This window comes from Geotrypetes seraphini, chromosome 5 (assembly GCF_902459505.1).
Source record: "Geotrypetes seraphini chromosome 5, aGeoSer1.1, whole genome shotgun sequence".
NCBI lineage: Eukaryota > Metazoa > Chordata > Amphibia > Gymnophiona > Dermophiidae > Geotrypetes > Geotrypetes seraphini.
The window spans coordinates 145,507,882-145,530,163 of record NC_047088.1 but is presented as its reverse complement, the minus strand read 5'-3'; the positions used below and the strand labels follow the sequence as shown (position 1 = coordinate 145,530,163).

General features: G+C 40.6%; 1 protein-coding gene across 4 annotated transcripts in view; it reads left to right on the top strand.

The window, feature by feature from the left end:
• Positions 1-22,282, top strand: part of PARD3B (par-3 family cell polarity regulator beta) — a 1,834,390-nt gene that overhangs the window by 1,048,224 nt on the left and 763,884 nt on the right. For all 4 annotated transcript variants that reach the window (XM_033945029.1, XM_033945028.1, XM_033945030.1 and 1 more), the window contains one exon: positions 11,271-11,477. In XM_033945029.1, the coding sequence (XP_033800920.1) occupies positions 11,271-11,477 (207 nt within the window). The remainder of the gene's footprint in view (positions 1-11,270; positions 11,478-22,282) is intronic.

Here is a 22,282-nt window from a genome sequence, read left to right as displayed (position 1 = left end):
GAAATTTGTTGCTTCCCCTGCCAGTCTTTCTTCATATTCTCTTTTTGCTTTCCTAACCACTCGGTGACACTCCTTTTAGTGTATTTTATGCTCCTTTTGGTTGTCTTCTGTCTGGTCCTTTTTCCACTGTTTGAATGATGCCTTCTTATTGCTTATTGCCTTTTTCACTGCATTTGTTATCCACACTGGGTTTTTTGTTCTATTTTTCTTGCACCCTTTCCTGAACTTGGGGATGCACAGGTTTTGTGCTTCGTGCACCGTGCCCTTGAGAGGGTCCAGACCTTTTCTACGGACTCTATCTTCCTTGCGATTTCGATGAGTTTCTTTCCCACCATTTTCCTTTCAATATGATGTATGGTATAAAATGATTACTAAACATGAAACTTTAATCTTCTGAATAATGTTAAACTGAGCTGATTATTGATGCTATCTTATTAATTTTAGCTCCACCCCCAAAATGGTCTTTACTTCTCTCAATCTTAGCATACATTAGCATACCAAGCTGCTTTCTACGATAAGGAATTTCGACCTTTGCTGCGTAGCACTTGCTCTTATAAACATTTTAGAACCCAATTGAAAACTTATATTTTCTCAAAGTACCTAGTTAAATAATTTATGTTTTTCTAATGTTATTTTATTATTAATCTTTTGTTAACTGCATTGAACTTACGGTTGTACAATTTATAAGTACGATGCTATGTTAACTTGTTCAATAGCGCTGAAATTTCTGTAGCTATGATTTTTGTTATTATTTTTGTAGTTAATCACATAAATCTTTCCCAGTTCTTATTTAACTACTAAGCTAGACTTCAAGATTTCTGCTGACATTTGTTTATCTGATTGTCTCATTGCAATTCAGAGGAATAATACTGATCTTTAATCTGAATTGCAGTTCTACAGCAGTCCTTGCGGTGCTAAACAACCAAAAAAAAAAATACTACTGTAGTGGGTACCTGGGATAAATTGGTTTTATGGTGCTGACCATTATACAAGTGAGTGGCATGCCAACTCAGTCTTTCAATCCCATTTAGGAGGTTAGCATTTTAAAAAAACAACATCTTTTCTTCATTCTTTAAATTGCAGAGGTGATGTTCCAATCATCGCAGCTGTAATTTTAGACTTAACAGGTGTGAACTAAATTGCAGCCTTCACACCTGCTTAAAAATTAGTACATCTAAAACCTCTTCTTTGAATGTTTCTCTTTCATACTTAGCCCGTATTTTGATTCTGCACTGTTTAAATCTTTCTGTAGAAACATTTAAAACTAAGATTATTTGTGTTCTTTATATGTTATTTTCTATAGCCTCATTATCTATTATGGTCAAAAAAATTATTTGAGATCTATAAACCGAGAAGAGAGCTTAGAGATGTAAATGGGATGAAATTAAGTTTGGAGGGCAGAGTGTCGACTATGCATGCTAGGATCGGAGCACAATGATATCTGTGGCTGACGTAGAACTATGGAATACCTTGCCTGGTATCCTGCGGTTTTGTGTGGGGGAGGATGAATTTTAAGAAAATGCTGAAAACTCAATTGTTGTGCCAATGCCTTCTTATGCTAAGATATATTTCAGCTGATAATCGCCTTTTAGAATTCTTTTAACAGCAATGTATGATTTAAAGCTTGATTGTATTTCTGAATTGATTGAATTTGTGCTCTATCCCTGTTTATAACAGGGATAATTAATGAGGTTGTATACATGTCTATGTTATAAATGTGATAATTGTAAAGAAACAAGATTTTATGTATGTGATATGGAAACCGCATAGATATGTAATTTTTTTTTTTTTTAATAAATAAATAAAATGATTCACATCTCTAAAAGCCAAGACCCTTGGAAATCCAGAGTAGACAGAGTCCCCTACATGTTATGTTTTCTAAATGTAGTAAGATCTTATACATGCTATGATGGGGAAGTGTAAATGGAAGGTAAAAATGGGAGTTTATACTATGCTGAAGAGCAGTGGCCCTAAAGACAGATGCTTATTTGTAAAATGTGACTTATCTTCTTGATGCTATTCTGCTTCCAGTGCCTCTCTGAGTGTGGGTGGTCATTCTTCCCTATCCCCTCCTGGTGTTTATCTTTCTGCCACACAGGGAGGCTCTATCTAATATGGTGTTTTCTTTCCAGGGCAGAATATCCATTTAGGTTTGACTTCATCCTTCTCAGAAACTCCATCTTTAAATGAGTAATCATGACATCAGCTTAGCAGTCCAGAAACATTGTCCTGTTGATGAGTGAAATCAAGCTAAATTTCATCCTGCATTTGGGACTATGTAGGCAAGGGTTTAGACTCTTACCTGAGGGAGGGAAGGGGAAATATTATTTAATAGCAATGTGAAAGACATATCAAAATATAACATTTGACCGCAATTATGATGCTAAAGGTGATGCAATCTAGGAGACAGTTACTTCTTCATGAGTAGTATGGGTGTTGGATAATTTTGTTCCTTACAAATAAATGAAGTAATAATTTTAAAACATATGTGTACTTTATCTGTTAAGCTAGTATTCTATAAAGGAATGTAAGTGTTTTATAGACTAGGTGCGTATATATAGGTACAATGTTAATTAGAACTATGCCTGTTTTGTTTAAAAGGGGAAGAAAAGGCTTCGAGATAGAACCCTTTTCACTACTTTTAAAGGAGTCTTTTTCAGATTTCTGTGTTGGTGTCATTGGATAGACTGAAAGGAAAAGTTTAGGCGGCCCTCTGCTACATATTGCTTTTCATTAGAGGTAAAGAAAGAGAGAGGATTATTTTTGCTCCCAATGGATTTGGATTTAATATTTATTGCACTCTTCTTTTTAAAATCCAAGCTATCAAGATAACTTGTATTTAGGTACATGAGTTATTTCCCTGTCCAAATGGTCTCACAGTCTAAGTTGTATTTGAGACAATAAAGGGTGAATTGATATGCCAAAGTTACAGGACATGCCATTGAAGGACTTAGTACAGCCTGCTTCCCAAATTACAGTTACTCTTGTGGATATAGAAAATCTGCCCCATCTCCAGATGTTTAGTTTGTTGCCTCATAGCCTGGAAATATATATATATATATATATATATTTAAATAGTGTGTATTCCTTTTATCCATACATCTATAACAGACTAGCTAAATGAAAACTATATTGCAGAAATCCTTAGAAAAAGAAAACAGAAAAATAGAGCATGAAATGGCTTGGTTTGATAGTATTCACTTGTATTTGGTTAGCAATCTTAATATTGTTAAGATCTAGTGTAGCCAATCATCTTCATAAGCACACACGATTGACTCACCCAGGTTAAATTGTACTGATTATGTAATTATAGAGAAAATACTGTCCTGGTTCAGACCAACAGCCAATAAATCCCAGTTTCTATTGCTGAAGGCATACGAGTCTTAACCGATGTGTTGTGCTCCCCTACTAATGAGTTTGTGTAGAAGGATTTGTCTATATTTTTTGGCTCCTTCTCTTGTAACACTGCTCAGTGTTCCACAGTTCATCCTTCTATACATGAGATGAAGGTGCCATTTTTTTTTTTTCTTTGTTCTGTTGTTTGGTTTTTACTTTTGAAGCATGCAATGGTGGTGGTATATATCAAAGCTGGCAGTCTTTCCAGACTTGGTGTGCTAGTGTAAAAATCATGGAGGGATTGGTACATACCCAACTGATGGAATATCTTGATCAGTTCTCTCTCTTACATGAAACTCAATTCGGTTTTAGACCTTTGTTCAGTACTGAGACAATAATTGTGTCTATCTTAGATAATCTGCTTCTCTTGTCCAGCAAGGGCCTCAATGCCCTTATCATGCAATTTGATATGAGTTCTGCCTTTGACCTAGTGGACCATGGGAAGATGCTACAATGCCTGGATGAAATTGGCATTAGGGAAGAGGTGTTGGACTAGGCCTGAGTCTTCCTCATGTCCTGTACCTATCAAGTATGTTTCAATTACGATCTCTCCGATACCTGGAGCAATCCATCTGGTGTACCGCAAGGGTCATAACAGGATGAGATAGGACTTGAAATCACTTAGTATGAACACTGTAGCCCTCAGATACCTGTGCTGCACAGTGGTCCGAAAGAACACACCGGAAAGCAGTTTCGGACCACTGTGCAGCACAGGTATCTGAGGGCTACAGTGTTCATACTAAGGGATTTCAAGTCCTTTCTCATTCTGTTATTACATTTTTCTGGGACTTGACACCATTGTTTTGTGAGTAGTGTACCGCAAGGGTCACCACTATCCCCATTGCTTTTCAATGTCTACATGTCTTCACTAGGTACGCATTTGACCCAGCTGGGGATAAAACTATTCAGTTATGTAGATGTTTTTACGATCATCATCCCATTTGCTAATTCTCTCTTGGAAGTTACTCCCAAAGCATCAGAAGCACTAAATTTGATGGAGCAATGGATGTCTGAATTCAAACTAAAACTTAATTCAGAAAAAACAAAATTTTTTGTAGTTTTGCCACATCCACTTGACACCAAAACACCACTATGCATCAATAAACTTAGTTATCCTATTCAGACTACTATGAAGGCATTGTGTGTAATACTAGATTAGTGCCTAACCATGAAAGACCAAGTAGATTCCTTAATCAGAAAGGGTTTTGTCACTCTCTGGAAACTTTGATCCATTAAAGCATATTTTGATAAGTCAGCATTTAGAATTCTGGTACAATCCCTTATACTGAGTCAACTTGATTACTTTAACATCGCCTATTTAGCAATTTCCCAAAATAATATGCGCCGATACAACTTATACAAAATGCAGCGGTCAAACAGATTTTCGAGCTGAAGAAGTTTGATCATGTGACACCTTACTACCGACAGCTGCATTGGCTACCGATGGAGGCACGCGTAAAGTTCAAGTTCACCTGTTTCTGCTTTAAAGCACTATATGGTCTAGCCCCCCAAATACATAACTAACCTTTTTTCTTCTCAGCCAACAGACATAAGAGAAGCACACATTTGAACTTCATTTCCCCCCCAGTTAGAGGATGTAAACTCAAAAGACACCATCAATACCTTATCTCACGCCAAGCAGCATTATGGGGTAAAGATCTAGCACTATTGCTTACGCCTTCCACTTATAGGGAATTTATAAAACACCTAAAAACATATCTGTTTCTAAAGTATCTAGACAGCTGACCCGTTCAATTCTTTCTCTTCAATAACAGTTCCCTTGAACTGTTAACCACTATCTTTCGCCTCTGTTAAGTTCTTTCAATTTGTACCATCTTTTAATCTTTGTAAACCGCATAGAATTTCACGGTCCTGCGGTATATTAAAAAAACTATTATTATTGAACCATTTCAGGCTTCTCTTTCAGCTATTCTAGTGTTTCTTCTGGAGGGGCTAGCAAAATGGCTAGCAGTCAGTTCTCTTACGTTTCAAGTAGCAGGTCTGTCAAGTTTCAGAAGTTGTCTGGAGGATGTTTCTCTGGCTTCTCCTGACATAGTTAGATTTTTGAAAGGAGCTACAAGGCTGAAGCCACCGGTGCAGCAGCCCTTTCCAACTTGGAACCATAACCTTGTCCTGTATTCACTGTGCAAAGCTCCTTACAAACCTTTAGAGCAGGGGGTCCCCAAAGTCTCTCCTTGAGGGCCAAATCCAGTCGGGTTTTCAGGATTTCACCAATGAATATGCATTGAAAGCAGTGCATGCATATAGATCTCATGCATATTCATTTGGGAAATCTGAAAACCCGACTGGATTCGGCCCTCAAGGAGGGACTTTGGGGATCCCTGCTTTAGAGGAAGCGACACTTATGGATCTGATTATTAAAACTATATTTCTGGTAGCTATTTCTTCAACAAGAAGAGTGTCGGAACTTCAGGCCCTGTTGTATAGGGAACCTTTTATTTATTTCACCGAAGCAGGTTTCACTGTGCATGGTGTCTTCCTTCCTTCCAAAGGTTGTTTCCGCCTTACATGTGAATCGGGAAGTTCAACTACCCGCTTTTCATTCAGTGAGCTCACAGAAAAGAGATAGGATGTTGACTTTGCTGAATGTCCATAGGGTTGTCATCCAGAACCTGGAAGTGACAAATCCCTTTCATATTTTGGATCATCTCTTTGTGTTTACTAATTCTAGCCATTAGGGAATCTGGCCTCTAAGGTTTCTGTTGCAAGGTGGATTTGGACAGCTATTTCCTCAGTGTATGTTGGGTGCAATAAGCAGCTACCATTTTCTTTGCATACATACTCCTCTAGGGGGTGGCTTCTTTGTGGGCAGAGTCTTGAGTGGTGCTGCCTGACAGGGTTTGTGAGGTAGAGGTAGCTATGTGGTTCATTCTCCATACCTTTACTAAATTTTATAGATTGGATGTGGTGGCTCGTACAGACTCCACTTTGGGGTCTTCTTTTTTTCTCAGCAGGCTCCTTTATCCCTCCCTAAACTTGAGGGACTGCTTTGGTACATCCCACTGGTCAAGATTCTTATGCCTTTTACACTAGAAGGGAAAATTAAATACTTACCTCCATAATCTTCTTTCTAGTAGAAAGGCATATGAGTCTTGACAACCCTCAAATTGTCAGGTCACCTGCTTACTGACTCAGACATAGGTGTCCTGGGCCTTTGCGTGATCTGCTGCTATGGGGTCTGCAAAATGTAGAATATCCTGGATTGCTCAGTAATTTTTGATGAATTCCCCTTCAGGGGGAGTGGGGGATGGCTAATGCCACACAGGCAAAATTATTTAAAAAAAAAAAAAAATTAATAATAAATAAAACAATGCATGAAGTATGTAAGAGTTCCTATATGCCCGACTTGGGTGTATGGTTGTTATTTCTGTGTTAGTGTCTGTTGCACTGTGGTATGGTTTTGTTATATATTCATTTTCTAATCAATTTTCTTTATAGTCAGAGTAGATTTGGGCTGGGCGGGGAATTCCCTGTACCTCTCCTCTTTCTTTGTATTATTTTCTTGAGTGTCTTGGTATGAACTGAGGAGCACAGAACAGTGTCACAGAAGGAGGAGCCAAAAAATGTAGATGATGCTTTATACACAAGCTTGCGAGTAGGGGAACACAACCCACTGGTCAAGCTCATATGCCTTTCTACTAGAAAGAGGATTATTGAGGTAAATACCTAATCCACCCATACTTCTTTCCAGTTGTGTCCAATTCAGGTCACACATGACTGGCAAGGTAGAAAAAGGAGAGCCTTTCCTTACTGATCAGACTCAGATATAAATGATAGCTTTCCCAAGCCTCTATGACTAGTAATGGTTTATGAACTTTCTTTGAAGAACTTCTCTAAATCCTTTTTTAAAACCCAGCCCTATCAACTACATTTTTATATAGGGTGACTATCTTTTGTTTGAGATCCTAAATGCCAAAAAGCTCCACAAACTGATATTTTTTTTTTTTTTGTAACATTGATGCATTTTAATTTGTATTTAAAAAAAAGCTCAGTTTAGCATCAAAAGTGAAACTTAGCCACAAAGTCACTTAAAATAATTCACTCTACAATGATATTTGTTCACTTGTTCATCTTACTTCACACTGGTATACCTTTGAGGTGTCACTGGTGGCTGCAGTAATTCATGTTTGTTGTCTACTGCAGCCATGCAGGTTTCTTTCTGTCACATCCAACCAGGGAGGACATAGAAAGTGATGTCAGCAAGGACAGAGTGTGGCAGAGAGAAGGGTGTGGTTCCACAGCAGGCAACAAATATGAATCTCTGTGACCACTGGCAACACCTCATTCCAAAAAACTGAAAAATTCTAAAATCCAAAAAGTCTCTGTCAAAGCATTTCAGATAAATGATCGTGAATCTGTATATATTTCATCAATTTCACAGTTTAAATTATATACATTCACAGTAGTTTTGAAAGGGCAACCTATTAGAGAATCATGGAGTATCCCTTTGCCTTACTATTGTTTAAAGGGGTAAACCGCCTCATCCAAACCACCTCAATCAGACATAGAAAAACATACACCCCTCGATCAAAGAAGTAAAACGGAAAAAAACTATACGATGGCCTCCTGGCCACTCAGGCAGCTAAACTAGATAACCAAATTGCCAATATACTGATAATGAGACCAGACTACAAGATGTTCAGAAAAGAAATAAAAACTATACTCTTCAAGAAATTCCTGAAACAGCCCTAACTTCAAACTTACCGTCCTTCCCCCCCTCCCTCTTCCCGCCACACAGAAACTACATAACCTACTCTTTACCTCTCTAGAAAGGACAAATGTTTTTCCATTGTAACCCTCCGTTTTTTTTTTTCTCTTTTGTAATCCGCCTTGAACCGCAAGGTAATGGCGGAATAGAAATCTCTAATGTAATGTAAACAACCATTTCCTATTTCCATGTTCCACTCTACTCATGAATTTATAGATCTCCAGTATATCTACTCTACGCCATCTGTAATTCGCTGTCTGTACAGTTTCTCTTTATTGTAAACCGCCTAGAAGTCGCAAGATTGTTGGCGGTATATAAGAATAAAGTTATTATTATTATTATTATTATTATCTTCTCTCTGAGCTGAAAAGATAAACCTTACCTTCTTTAGCTTTTCGCCATAGGGGAACTGTTCCACCCACTTTAACATCTTATTGCCCTGCTCTGAAGCTTTTCTTGTTCTGCTATATATATATATATTTTTTTTTTTTCTTTTAGATGAGGTGTCCAGAGCTGTATACAGTACTCTGTGGTTCATTGTACCATAGATTGATATAGAAGCACACCTTTGGTGATTTATAATACAGAGCTCTGGATTATATATTCAGTTTGCATTGTTTTTCTCTGTGTGCATCAGTTTAAACTTTTCCATTTAAAAGTCTATCTGCCATTCTAACGCCCAATGTCCCTTTCTTGTGAGATCATCTGATAATTCCTTGCAATCTGCTTGTGATCCAATATCTTTGAACAAGTTTGTTATCTGCAAATCTGATCACCTCATTTATCATGTCCTGTGCATATTTATAAATATGATGTAAAGCACTGCTCCCAGTACAAATCTATAGGGCACATCATTCTTCATCTTTCTCCATGGTGAAAATTACCATTTAGCAATGCTCTGGCTCCTATCTTTTAACTTGTTAGCAATCTCAATTAGTCTTCCAGGCAACACTTTACCCTGAACCATATGTCCAAAAAGATTTATTTAATAGTAGAAAATCTGTTAGGATCTACCTGTAGCATACTTGGGTCATATAAAGTCCATCTAATTTTGTTATACCCAGACTTATAGTGACAAAAGGAAAACAACAAAGAGAATCCTTTCTGTTTGGGTAACAAATTATGGGGCCCTTCCACTAAAATGTGCTAAATTTTTCAATTAATATGTTTTAACATGCAGTGGCTTCTAATTTTACATAATACTTTTAGAAGACTTTTTTGGGGGGCAGGTCATATGCTAATGTAGCCTGTAGTACTTGCACAGAGTTGACATGGGAACACTTACCACTTGCTGTTTAGAAGGTGCTAAGTAAACCTGTATTAACTCTCCTTTGGCCAGTTAGTATGTGGTAAGTATAATGTGCTAGCTGGCTACTGGTTCTGCACCCTCGGAACAATTTAAAACAAATTCAGCAAAACATGCTTCAAAGAGTAGAAACAGGAAATCTACTGAAAAATGCCATCATGCATTTATGCAGTAGCTCCTTATCACTCATTGAATTTGCCTTAACCCCCACGTTTTACAAAACCGTGAAAGTAGTTTTTAGCGCAGGCCGGTACACCGACGGCCTCTTTTACAAAGCTGCACTAGTGGCTGCCCTGTGCTAACAGCCCCGAAGCCCATAGAGATTTAAAGGGCTTTGGGGCTGTTGCTGCGCGGCAGCTGTTAACATGGCTTTGTAAAAGAGGCAGTGAATGCTCTGCGTTGCTCCCAACACTCATAAGTTCCTATAAGCTTCGGAAGAAGCACAGGACATTCAGTGTGCCGACTTTCAGGATTTTGTAAAAAGGGGGGGGGGGGGATTAGTGCTTAACATTAGTAAAAGGGTTCCTTCTATAACAACAGAATCTGGATAGGCCCGCTCTCTCTATACCTTTTAACCCATACCCCACCACTATTTCCCAGAAAAACACAACACTAATTATGGTGAAAAATAGCCGCAGCCCTGTTTATTGGTAATAATAGACTGATAACATATAAACAGCATATTACATTATAACACAAAATTCCCAAGCTACTGTAAACCAAGTTATGGCCCACTACCCCGCTGTTGAAGCAAGGATCTAAGGGTGGCATGTCCCCCACATGCCTCATTATCCTGGGTCACCTGACCCACCAGACACGGCTCCCAGCTGGCCCACCGCTCATCTCCTGATGAGCCCAGCCAGGAGCTCGGGATACCGCCAAAGCCTCCCTACTCTACTCTCCCTACCATGAATCAAAGGGGGAGGGCGGGCGGAAAAGCAGCTTCGGAGGACCAGGTACGCCCTAAGTCCTCCCAAGCTCGGCTTATAAACTCTCCCCCCTCCCGCCGACCAATCACCTGCCTCCTGCTTCCCCCAACATCCCCGCATCTCTGATGGGCTACCACGCGAGCCTCCCAGCTCTGCGTTAGGTTCGCCCGTCGAGACGGGCTCTCGGGCTGCCTATTATACAAGGATTTCAGAAAGGTCCAATTTTATGATTTTTTTCTGTTGTATGTCTTGTTAGAAAATGACAATTATAAGAGTTTTGTTCCCAAAAAATGGTCAAGTCTATTAAATATTCTTTTTACTTTGCTTCTCCCATTTTTCACTGCTAACCACTTATAGCTTGAAATTACACTTGTAAGATGTGCTTAATTTCAGAGTAAGCAAAATTATTTACTTGAAAAAAAAGTATTTTCTGCACAACAGTTCACTTATCATATAGACCCATCTCCTCTTCATACTTTTCTTCCCAAATATGCTGTATAGAACTGTGAGGAGCTATGGTTTTCCTAGAAACTACCAGGCATAAAGAGTGAAATGTTGTTGTTTTTCTCTACAGAAAACTATGAACGATTTATGTCTTTTCTTCTTCAAACTTAGGCCCCCCTTTTATGAAGCCCCTTTTATGAACATCAGAGCTTTTACTGCTGCAGCTGGTGATAAAAAAGCCTAATGCAGCTTCATAAAAAAGGGGGGGAGGGGAGATTAGTCTTGTTGCATACTAGTGAACTGTAGTCTTCAGAGAGCACCTGTCATAGGCGAGCAAGTTTGCTTTCTTGACCAAGCATGTTTGATAGATTGTTACTGCCATGCATTATCACTGCTCATTATTTATGACCAAATAAACAAAATTTCTATACTTACCCTATGATTGTTTTTTTTTTTTTTTCTTTAGAATCTCCTGGTAAAGATTTTGGTCCCACCCTAGGATTGAAAATGTCCAGCTCACTGGAGAGTCTACAAACTGCTGTCGCTGAAGTAAAAAAAAATGATCTTCCTTTTCACAGACCCAGGCCTCATATGGTCCGTGGCCGAGGCTGTAATGAAAGCTTTAGAGCAGCCATTGATAAATCTTATGATGGACCTGAAGAAGCTGAAGATGGTATGCATATGTTCAGTTTAAAGAAGCTTTCCCCCCCCCCGCTTTGGATAACTTGATGACCACCTTTAAGCACATCCTAAATGGCAAGCCTATTGGAGATATTGCAGGTTCTTTTTTTGAATGGATCAAGATTTTGTGGATGCTAAATGGAAATTCTAAATTTATTTGTCATTTTTACTTCAGTACTTTTAAAGGAAAAGGCTACTTGTAGAAGATAATCCAAAAAAACAACTATGAGTATAGCCAAAGTAAAGTGTTTGCATGATTGTTGTATTTGAAAATTTAAAATCAGTAAGGGGGCAATTCTGTAACTCAGCACCTCCATTTAGGTCCCTTGAGGATACGTGGTGGAAGAATGTTCCCTGACAGCACCTGAAGGCCCAGATTATGTTACAGAACTCCAGTATAACCCAGTATTGGTATTCTGTAAGTTATGTGTGTAAGTTCAAGCTCCGTCCATGTATACACCCCTTGCATTTGCATGCTATATATCTTAGAATAGCTCAAGTGCACTGCTGACGCTTCCATGGGTAAGGGGCTACATAAGTGTGGGTGCCTAGATTATAGAATTTCCTTTCCACATGGAGTTTCTAGTTTCAAATAACCCACGTAAATACCAGTCAATTGCAGACTAGTTAACTAGTGTCTGCTTTTTCACTTATTTGCTACTCTGAAAGAGGGAATATCTGATCACAGTGAAGGGGAAAGGACTGATTAATAAGAACCAATTCAGGAACTATGGATTCTGCTAATCCAGTCTTTACAAAAAAAAAAAAAATATATATATATATATATATATATATCTTTTTTTTTTTTTTTTTTAATTCAATTATACATATGTTACAAATACAGAATCCAGGCCAAAACCCCGATTCTGTAACCGGCGTCTGCAACATGGACATCGGTTACAGAATCGGGTTTACTTTTGGCGGGTTTTGTTCCGATTCTGTATAGGACGCCCAGGACGGGCGTCTTATACAGAATCCGGGCCTTTGTGTCTAAATGCTTTGAAAATGTGCCCTTTAATGTATCAATCATAAAAGAGGATAAATGGGAAAAAAAATATTGCTATATTAAAAGTGAGCTATATTAAAAGTGAGCAAAAACATAAGTGGCAAGCCATAGACAGAAGTAAATAAATTAAAAAATGTTAACCATAATTAATAAAACTGTGAGAAAGATGTGAGCAAACCTACAAATTCTATAAAGTGTGCCTAAAGTTAGGCTCATACATCTGACAAAAAATATAATATTCCTAAAAGTTAGGACATCTAACAAAGCCTAATGTTGCTTAGGCATTGCTAAGCATAATTCTATACAATGAACCTAAATTTATACTGTAGAATCATGCTTAGTGCTGTACTAGTTGGCACCAATTTTTAGGCAACCTATAGAGAATTGGTGCCAAAGTGAATAATAAGAAACAAAGGAGAAAACCCGAAAAGAGATTATTTTAATTCAGCTATACAAAAGAAAGTGCATAACTATATTTGTAACAACCACTAAATACTCTATAAATGATGTAACTGCACCCTTAAGAGAAACCATACATACATGGAAACATGATGGCAGACAAAAGTCAAATGGCCCATCCAGTCTGCCCATCCATAGCATCACTATCTCCTCTCCCTAAAAGATCTCGCATTCTTGTCCCATGCTTTCTTGAATTCAAACACACTATTTTCTCCACCACTTCTATTTGAGACTATTCCATGCATCTGCCACCTTTTCTGTAAAAAAAAATATATATATATTTCCTTAGATTATTCCTGAGCCAGTTGCCACTTAACTTCATCCTATGCCCTCACGTTCCGGATCTCTTCATGGAGGAAGTTAGGGGGTGGGTCATTAGAGTGGGTAGACTTGATGGGCCGTGGCCCTTTCCTGCCATCATTTTCTATGTTTCTATGTTTCCTTTCAAGTGAAAAAGATTTGTCTCATGCACATGTGTGCCACGTAAGTATTTAAACATCTCTATTATATCTCACCTATCCCACATTTCCTCCAAAGTATATATATTGAGATATTGAATTCTGTTCCCATATGCCTTATGATGAAGATCACCGACCAATCCTCTGGACCAACTTCATCCGGTTTATATTGTATTGTGATGGGCTGGGGTTTTCTCTAGCGCAAATATGAATGGTTTCCACTTGGATAAATAAAGTGTCTAAATATTACTAATAAACTATACTCCTATAAGAGAGGAAAAAGAATCTCAGAAACCTGCTTGGAACTTAATTGTACAAGGAATAAATCTGAGACTTATAGGTTCCAGATTTCAATCATGGAATTTTTTGTAACAAAAAACTCTCGTGTGCACCAAAAATTAAGTGAATACTATTTTATAACAGTGTCACATATCATTGTCATAAAAATTACATTTGTGTTTATGTGATTGATTTTCAATCCCCAATTGACACAATCTTTCAAGTAACAATCAAAGCGCAATATTTCATATGACAATATAATTTTCAAAGGTGTTAATTTAAGCTGATGTTTCAAGCCTAAAACTCAATATCCCAATCACTATAATGCAGCAGGGGAGTCATATGAACTTCACACCATTAATATCATTATTCACCTGTTGCTGTCAGCTTTGAGATCGGGTTAAGAGCTCTGATTAAGTTCCTGCTACTCTTTTTATTCATATGTTTTAAATAATTGCTGATGCAGCCATTTTAGGCATTGAATAATGGCAGCCAGCTTTTGACCCCTGAAGAAGTCATTATTGGTGAAGTGGGTCCTGTAGGGACTGGCTGGATTAAGATGTGCATATACCCAATCACTTATTGTTCTAAAGTTTTTCAGCGAATAATGATATTAATGGTGTGAAGTTCATATGACTTTCAGGAAGTTTTATCACATGACTCCTTGAGCTATCTATTCCACTACTGACCAGTCTTTAACCCTGGGCAGGGGAATGGGGAATCTTACCACCCTTTATAATATTGATGGTCTATATCCCTCCCTGTGTTCCCATTATCAGGTGATTTAGAATGTCAAGCTCTACATTAACCTTAAGGGTTCCTTTCTCTCTGCACTGTAACCTGTCTTAGCCCATCCCCTCCCCCTTCCAACATGCTTCCCCAACACTAAAAGGATCCTGGCTTTACTGTTTCTGACATGGACTGGGGGGACCTGCAAAGGAAGTAGCGGTATTAGACCCACTGGGGAACAGCGATCACAACATGATCCAGTGCAGACTAGAACTGGGATCATCCAGGGTGAAAAGAACCACAACAACAGCGCTCAACTTCAGAAAAGGGAATTATGATGCAATGAGGAAAATGGTGGGGAAGAAACTCAACGGCAGCACAAGGAAGATAGAGTCCGTAGAAAGTGCCTGGACCCTGCTCAAGCGTACGGTGCACGAAGCACAGAACCTGTACGTCCCCAGGTTCAGAAAAGAGTGCAAGAAAAATCGAATAAAGAACCCAGCATGGATAACGGCAGCTGTAAAAAAGGCGATCAGTAACAAGAAATCATCGTTCAAAAAATGGAAACAGGACCAAACGCAGGCCAACCAAAAGGAACACAAGGAAAGCCAGAAGGAGTGCCACCGAGTGGTTAGGAGAGCAAAGAGGGAATATGAAGAGAGACTAGCGGGAGAGGCAAAAAATTTCAAATCATTCTTCAGGTACGTAAAGGGAAAGCAACCAGCGAGGGAGGAAGTGGGGCCCTTAGATGATGGGGATAGAAAGGGAGTAGTGAGGGAGGAAAAAGAAATAGCTGACAAGTTAAATGACTTCTTTACGTCGGTCTTCACGAGGGAGGACACATCCAACATTCCGGAACCAGAGGAAATAGAAAATGGAGATCAAGATAGCAAGCTGGTCCAATTAGAGGTGAGCCAGGAGGATGTCCTCAGGCAGATAGACAAGCTAAAGAGCGACAAGTCGCCAGGTCCGGACGGCATTCACCCAAGGGTGCTCAAGGAATTAAGGAATGAAATAGCAGAGACACTTCAGCAAATATGCAACCTATCCCTAAAAACTGGAGAGATCCCGGAGGACTGGAAAATAGCTAATGTCACGCCCATCTTCAAGAAGGGTTCGAGGGGCGACCCGGGAAACTATAGGCCGGTAAGCCTCACATCGGTCCCGGGAAAGATGATGGAGGTACTGATTAAGGACAGCATCTGTGACCATATCGAAAAAAATGGACAGCTAAGGTCGAGCCAGCATGGGTTCTGCAAGGGTAGGTCGTGCCTCACAAACTTGTTGTATTTCTTTGAGGGGGTAAATAACCAGGTGGACAAAGGAGAACCCATAGACATAATTTACCTAGACTTCCAGAAAGCCTTCGATAAGGTACCACATGAGCGGTTGCTCAGGAAGCTATGGAATCATGGGGTGCACGGGGAGGTCCACCGATGGATCAAAAACTGGCTGGCAGACAGGAAGCAGAGGGTTGGTGTAAAGGGCCATTACTCGGACTGGCAAGGGGTCACGAGCGGGGTTCCTCAAGGATCGGTGCTGGGACCGCTCCTGTTTAACATATTCATTGACGACCTGGAGGCGGGAACAAAATGCGAGGTCATCAAATTCGCAGATGACACCAAACTATTCAGCAAGGTTGAAACCACGGTTGACTGCGAGAATCTCCAAAGAGATCTTACGACATTGGAAGAATGGGCGAAAAAATGGCAAATGAGCTTCAATGTAGGGAAATGCAAGGTCATGCATATAGGGAGAAGGAACCCGATGTTCACTTACAAAATGGGGGGATCAATGCTAGGGGTCAGTAATCTGGAAAGAGACTTGGGAGTGATGGTAGACACGACATTGAAGGCGTCGGCACAATGCGCCACAGCCTCGAGGAAAGCAAACCAAATGTTAGGTATCATTAAGAAGGGTATCACGACCAGAACGAAGGAAGTCATCCTGCCACTGTACCGGGCTATGGTGCACCCGCATCTGGAATACTGTGTACAGTACTGGTCACCGTACCTCAAAAAGGACATGGCAATGCTTGAGGGAGTCCAGAGAAGAGCAACTAAACTGATTAAGGGTATGGAAAACCTTACATACACTGACAGACTGAAGAAGCTGGGGCTGTTCTCCCTGGAAAAGCGGAGACTCAGAGGAGATATGATAGAGACCTTCAAGATCCTGAGGGGCATCGAAAAGGTTGACAAAGACAGATTTTTCAATTTGAAAGAAACCACAAGAACAAGGGGTCACTCGATGAAATTGAAGGGGGACAGGTTTAAAACAAACGCAAGGAAGTTCTTTTTCACACAGAGGGTGGTGGACACATGGAACACCCTTCCGGAGGCCGTGATAAGAAATAGCACAGTACAGGGTTTCAAAGATGACCTGGATAGGTTCCTGGAAGACAAAGGGATTGAGGGGTACAGATAAGAGCAGTGGAAGGTTTGGAGATAAGTGTAGAGGTAGGCATAAAATTAGTCAGGGACCGCTGACCAGGCAATATGCCTGATGGGCCGCCGCGTGAGCGGACCGCTGGGCTGGATGGACCTCTGGTCTGCCCCTGCGGAGGCGACTACTTATGTACTTATGTACTTATGTACATTCGTTCAGCAAACATTCATTCCTAAGAACATTAATACTTTCTTACAGACTTTTAGACCACCTTCTATTATTCAATAAATTGCCTTCCTCACAGGGTTTCATTCATACATGTATTCTTCAATCACACTTATTGTGTCTGGGTCCCAAACCATCTCCTGATCACTCTCCATGTCGGCAAAAACCTATCCTATATCCATAAACACTTCTCCACTGCTGAACTAGAGGCTATGTGTATTCCCTGGACAGCTTCAAAATAACTCTGCCCTGGCTGCCTCTTTTCCCCAGCTAGCTTCTGCTTTGGAGCTGGGTTTCTCACAGCTTTGTTGCAACAAAGGCACTAGAACTGAGTTTCCTGCAGAGTGTTCTCTGCCTTTGCTGTAGCTTTCTCCTCCCAGTGTTCCTGATTGCCTCCCTGTGTGGACAGCTCTTTCGCAAACATCTGAAAACCTGGCTGTTTTCAAAAATGTAATACTTACTCCATCTTTGGCATCCTAAGCCCTCCAAATATTCTTCTCACTATATCCTTTAACCTTCATTGGAGTTCCTTTCTCTCCCAATTCTTGTAAACTGTGCTGAGCTCTACGATTGTGGAGAAGATGCGGTATACAAATCTAAGGTTTAGTTTAGTTTAGACAGCTGGGCTTAATTTATTCCACGGTGTCTTTTGTTTTACCTTAGCACCCGGGAAAACCTTGATCTTTCAGCCCCCCCCCCCCCCTTTAACCCTTGCTTTTTTAGATTGTTGGCTAAGTGGTTTAGCCTGAGTGTTTGTATTGACTTTATGAAAGGAATGATAGGGGAGTGTAAAAGAAAGCCTCCTCTTCTCTGGAATAGCCACTCTGCTCTGCCCTCCCTGTCTTTCTTTAGGACTAGGCACAGCTTTGGTGGGCAGGCTTCTTTCTCTAGGTACGGGGATATTTTCATTACTGAATGGGTTTAGACCAGGGCTTAAACCAGTGACAGGCTTTTCCCTGTCACAGTATCTTTTTGAAGGTATGATCTCCAGAATTGTACAAAGAACAGCAAATAGAGGCAATGGAGATGTCACAACCAGCGAGGGAAAATGATAACTTTATTGATTTGAAGTCTTTAAAATGAAGTCCCAACTAGAACCCAGTTTTGTCGTCGCCGAAACTGGGTCCTAATTGGAACTTCATTTTAAAGACTTCAAATCAATAAAGCTATAATTTTCCCTCGCTGGTTGTGATGTCTCTATTGCCTCTATTTGCTGTTCTTCATAGTATCTCGAGGCTTGGTTCTTTCTTTTTTGTCTCCAGAATTGTATACAATATCCTAAATGGGGTCTCATCAGAGTCTTATACAGGGGCATCAGTACCTCCTTTTCCCTACTAGCCATACATCTCCCTGTGCACCCTAGCATTCTTCTAATTTTCACTGTCACCTTTTCAACCTGTTTGGCCAACTTTAGATCATTACATGCTATCACACCCAAATTACACTCCTCTTTCATACACAAAAGTTCTTCACCCCAAAATTATGCTGTTCCCTTGGTTTTTTTGCAGCCCAAATACATGACCTTGCATTTCTTAGCATTACATTTTAGCTGCCAAATTTTAGACCATTCGTCAAGCTTCGCTAGGTCCTTGCTCATATTATTCACAACATCAGGTGGGTCTACTCTATTGCCTTCCCATCCTGGGCATCATGTTATAGGGATTCCTTCTTGTGTGCAAGCTCAAGAGCCTCTCATGAATGTGCAGAGCAAACCTGACTTAATTTCTAATGAAAAAAGACTAAATGTAAACTCTTAGACATAGAACAAGGATTTCTCAAATCTCTGTTTTCGAGTCTGTCCAGGTATTTTCTTCCTTTCCATACATATGTGACCTTTCACAGCTATTCTCAACGTTAACCAGATCTCCTTTAAGCACAAAAAATTTAAATACACTAATAGTGATAGGACATTTTGTATCTCTTAGTATCTCCCAGTTCAACTGCTCTTTTTTCTAGCCCCCCCCCCCTTCTGCTTTCTGCAGACTTTAAAATATAGTGGCCCACCAGCAAATAATTAAAAACACTTTTGAAAGCTTTTAGTTTAGTAAAAGCAAAGCCCACCCAGTTCCCAGCCCACACACTGTGCCACATTAGATTTGTTTCAGAGCTTTAGAAAAAGTATCAAATGGCAGTCTAATTTTCAAATAAGTGAATATGGGTTTAGAGGTCTCTTCATTTCAGTCAGCTCACTTTCTTTTCATAAATGGTATTAGTGAGTCATAACAACTGACATAGTGACAAATGTATCCTATAGGGTCTTCTGCATACACCACTTGTATTTAATTTTTTTTCCCCAGTGGAAGAAGGAACAGTATAATAACAGTGCTATGCTACTTTGCATATACAGCAAAATCTTATTATAAATACAGTGCAAGAGACATGGGCTGATCACATGATAATTTGGAAATTAGCATAGAAATCCAAAAGTTAGCAACCAGAGCAGGATGTAGGTGAATACACATTATAGGTAATCTTTTTTTATTTTATAAAGTCTTTGTCAGTACAGTTTTGTTTTGTCTTTATTATATGTACTGAGCATCCAGTCACAAATCTCTTTCTCACTGTTCTTATGAAGCTCCCACAATCCTCCCATCTATTTGAGGTTGTTTTATGTTTAAGCCAAGCATCAAAAAATGTGAAGACATCTCTAACAATACATGATTATTTTAATGTTGGCCTGAACAATTTGTAGGATGGCATTGTTCAGTTTGACACCTGGCAGTAGCTATGGCAAGAGATGAAATTGGAGACAGAGATCCCTAACATAGGCTATTCAACTGAAACTTAGCCAGGTTAGGTCATCTCTCAATAAACCCTTGCTGCATGATCTCTGGTGACTCCTACTTTCTTTGTCCACCTTCAGTCTTATGATTGTTTTATGCTTTGCAGAGGTTTTCCTCCTCCTGTTGTGAATACATTTTATTGCTAACTATAGAATATTATGCATATACAGTAAATGTTAAGGGAATAATTTTATAAATAAATTCAAAAAGGCACCTGTTTCAAAAAGTCAACATAGGCGCCCATGTGCCTTTATAATGTAGGATACTAGAATTTCCCCAATAATACCCTAATTCAGATACATAAATTTGCACTACTTTGAATACAGCATAAATTGGTGCCCATACCTTCCATGTACTCTTGTGTTTTATAAATTATACTTTTACATTTCAGCTCTGTCTTTACTGTACCCAAACTATGCACTTGGGAACACCTATGTGCAGATTAGAGAATGACACGGGGAGCGATCCCCGCAGCGAACCGCTGCGTGGCTGCGGTTTGGCTGCGGGTTATGGTGACCTCATTAGCAAATCGCCGCAGACGCGGGGACAAATCCTTTCACCGACCGCAAAAACGGTGAATAGATTTGTCCCCGCAGGCCAATGTTCCCCCCTCTAGGAACCGCAATTTACCTGTGTTTTCACCGTGCTCCTCATTTGTCAGATCAACCCTTCCTGCCAATAGAACCCGCCCCCCCCCCCCGACGATCGCCCTCACTGGTAGGAGGGTGCCCAACCCCTCCTGCCGGCACCCCCAACGGCCCCCTATATCGCCAATAGGAGGGTGCCCAACCCCTCCTGCCGGTCCCTCCCCCAACAAACCCCGCCATCCCGAAACACCACCCTTAGTCTTACTTTCCAAGTTGGACCGGACAGCTCCTCACTCGTCTGGCCAGCAGGCCTGCCTCCGTCCAAATGAGGCGGGCCCGCCCCTCCCCTCCCCTGCCTAACCCACAGGATCCTAGGGCCTGATTGGCCCAAGCACCTAAGGCCCCTCCTATAGCGGGAGTGGCTTTAGGTGCCTAGACCAATCAGGCCCTAGGATCCTGTGGGTTGGGCAGGGTAGGGGCGGGCCCGCCTCATTTGGACGGAGGCAAGCCTGCTGGCCATACGTGTGAGGAGCCGTCCGGTCCAACTTGGAAAGTAAGACTAAGGGGGTTCCTGGGTGGGAGGGTTCGTTGGGGGGGGGGTCCAGCAGGAGGGGTTGGGTACCCTCCTGCCGGCGATCTTAGGGGAGGCCATTGGGAGGACCGGCAGGAGGGGTTGGGTACCCTTCTGCTGCGATTGTCGGGAGGGCCGTTGGGGGGAGTCTACAGGAGGGGTTGGGTGCCCTCCTGCCGTGATCGCTGGGGGGAGGGGAGACTTGCAGCCGTAGCCGCGGTCACTATGCTAATCACGGCAGGGAGATCTTTGCCGCGATTAGGTACAGCGGCCGCGTCTACTTACCATATAGGCTAACATTGTAAGCATTTAAAGTACATGTCGTGTTTGTTTTTGCATTGCTAGCCCCAGGGGTGGTGGAAGATTAGTGATTGAAAAACTGTATGAAAAATAACTATTTTAAATTTAGTGATCAAAATGTGTCAGTTTTGAGAATTTATATTAATTAATTTTTTCTCTGCGTGTTTTGTTTTTGTATAGTTATTAACTAATATTTAACTAAGTTTTAAAGTTTTAAAGAATGTTTCCTTTATACGTAAATAAAGAAAAGTGAATGGGATTGCAGTGGCGGTGACGGGGCGGTGAATGGGGTGGCAGTGGCGGTGACGGGGCGGTGAAGAGGATGGTGAGACGGTGACGGGGATGGTGAGACGGGGACGGGGCGGTGACGGGGATGGTGAGACGGGGACGGGGCGGTGACGGGGACCAATTTTTTCACCGTGTCATTCTCTAGTGCAGATCACTTAAAAGCAGGTGCACCCTTTCTATATGCATGCATTTTACACACTTGATTTGAGAAACGTATGCATGTAAATATTTTAAAAAGCTATAAAAGCTGTAGTAAAGTGAGCTTAAGGATTTGGCTTGCTATTAGACCATTTCAAATTGAATAAAGGTTTGTCTTGCCATTGTACCATTTGAATAGTTGCCTTGAACCAGTGTCTAGCTTGGAGGGGCCTTTTCTTGGAGTACTTTCATTTCCTGGGACAAAGCCTTAGTGGGAACACATGTGTTTGTAGCACAGCAACTCTCTAAGAGCTAAGTATTTCTGAATTTGCTTAAGCATTAAGGGCTCCTTTTACGAAGCTGCGTTAGCGGTTTAACGCGCATAATAGTGTGGGCTAAACTGCCGGCCGCACTAGACGCTAACGCCAGCATTGAGCTGGCATTAGTTCTAGCCACATAGCTCGGGTTTAGCAAAAAAGCTGCATGCGCTAAAAACCGCTAATGCAGCTTTCAACCTTCTACACTACTTTCAGTTAGTAAAAACATAATAAACCTCTTTTCCTTCACTTTTTGGGAAGTTTTGTTC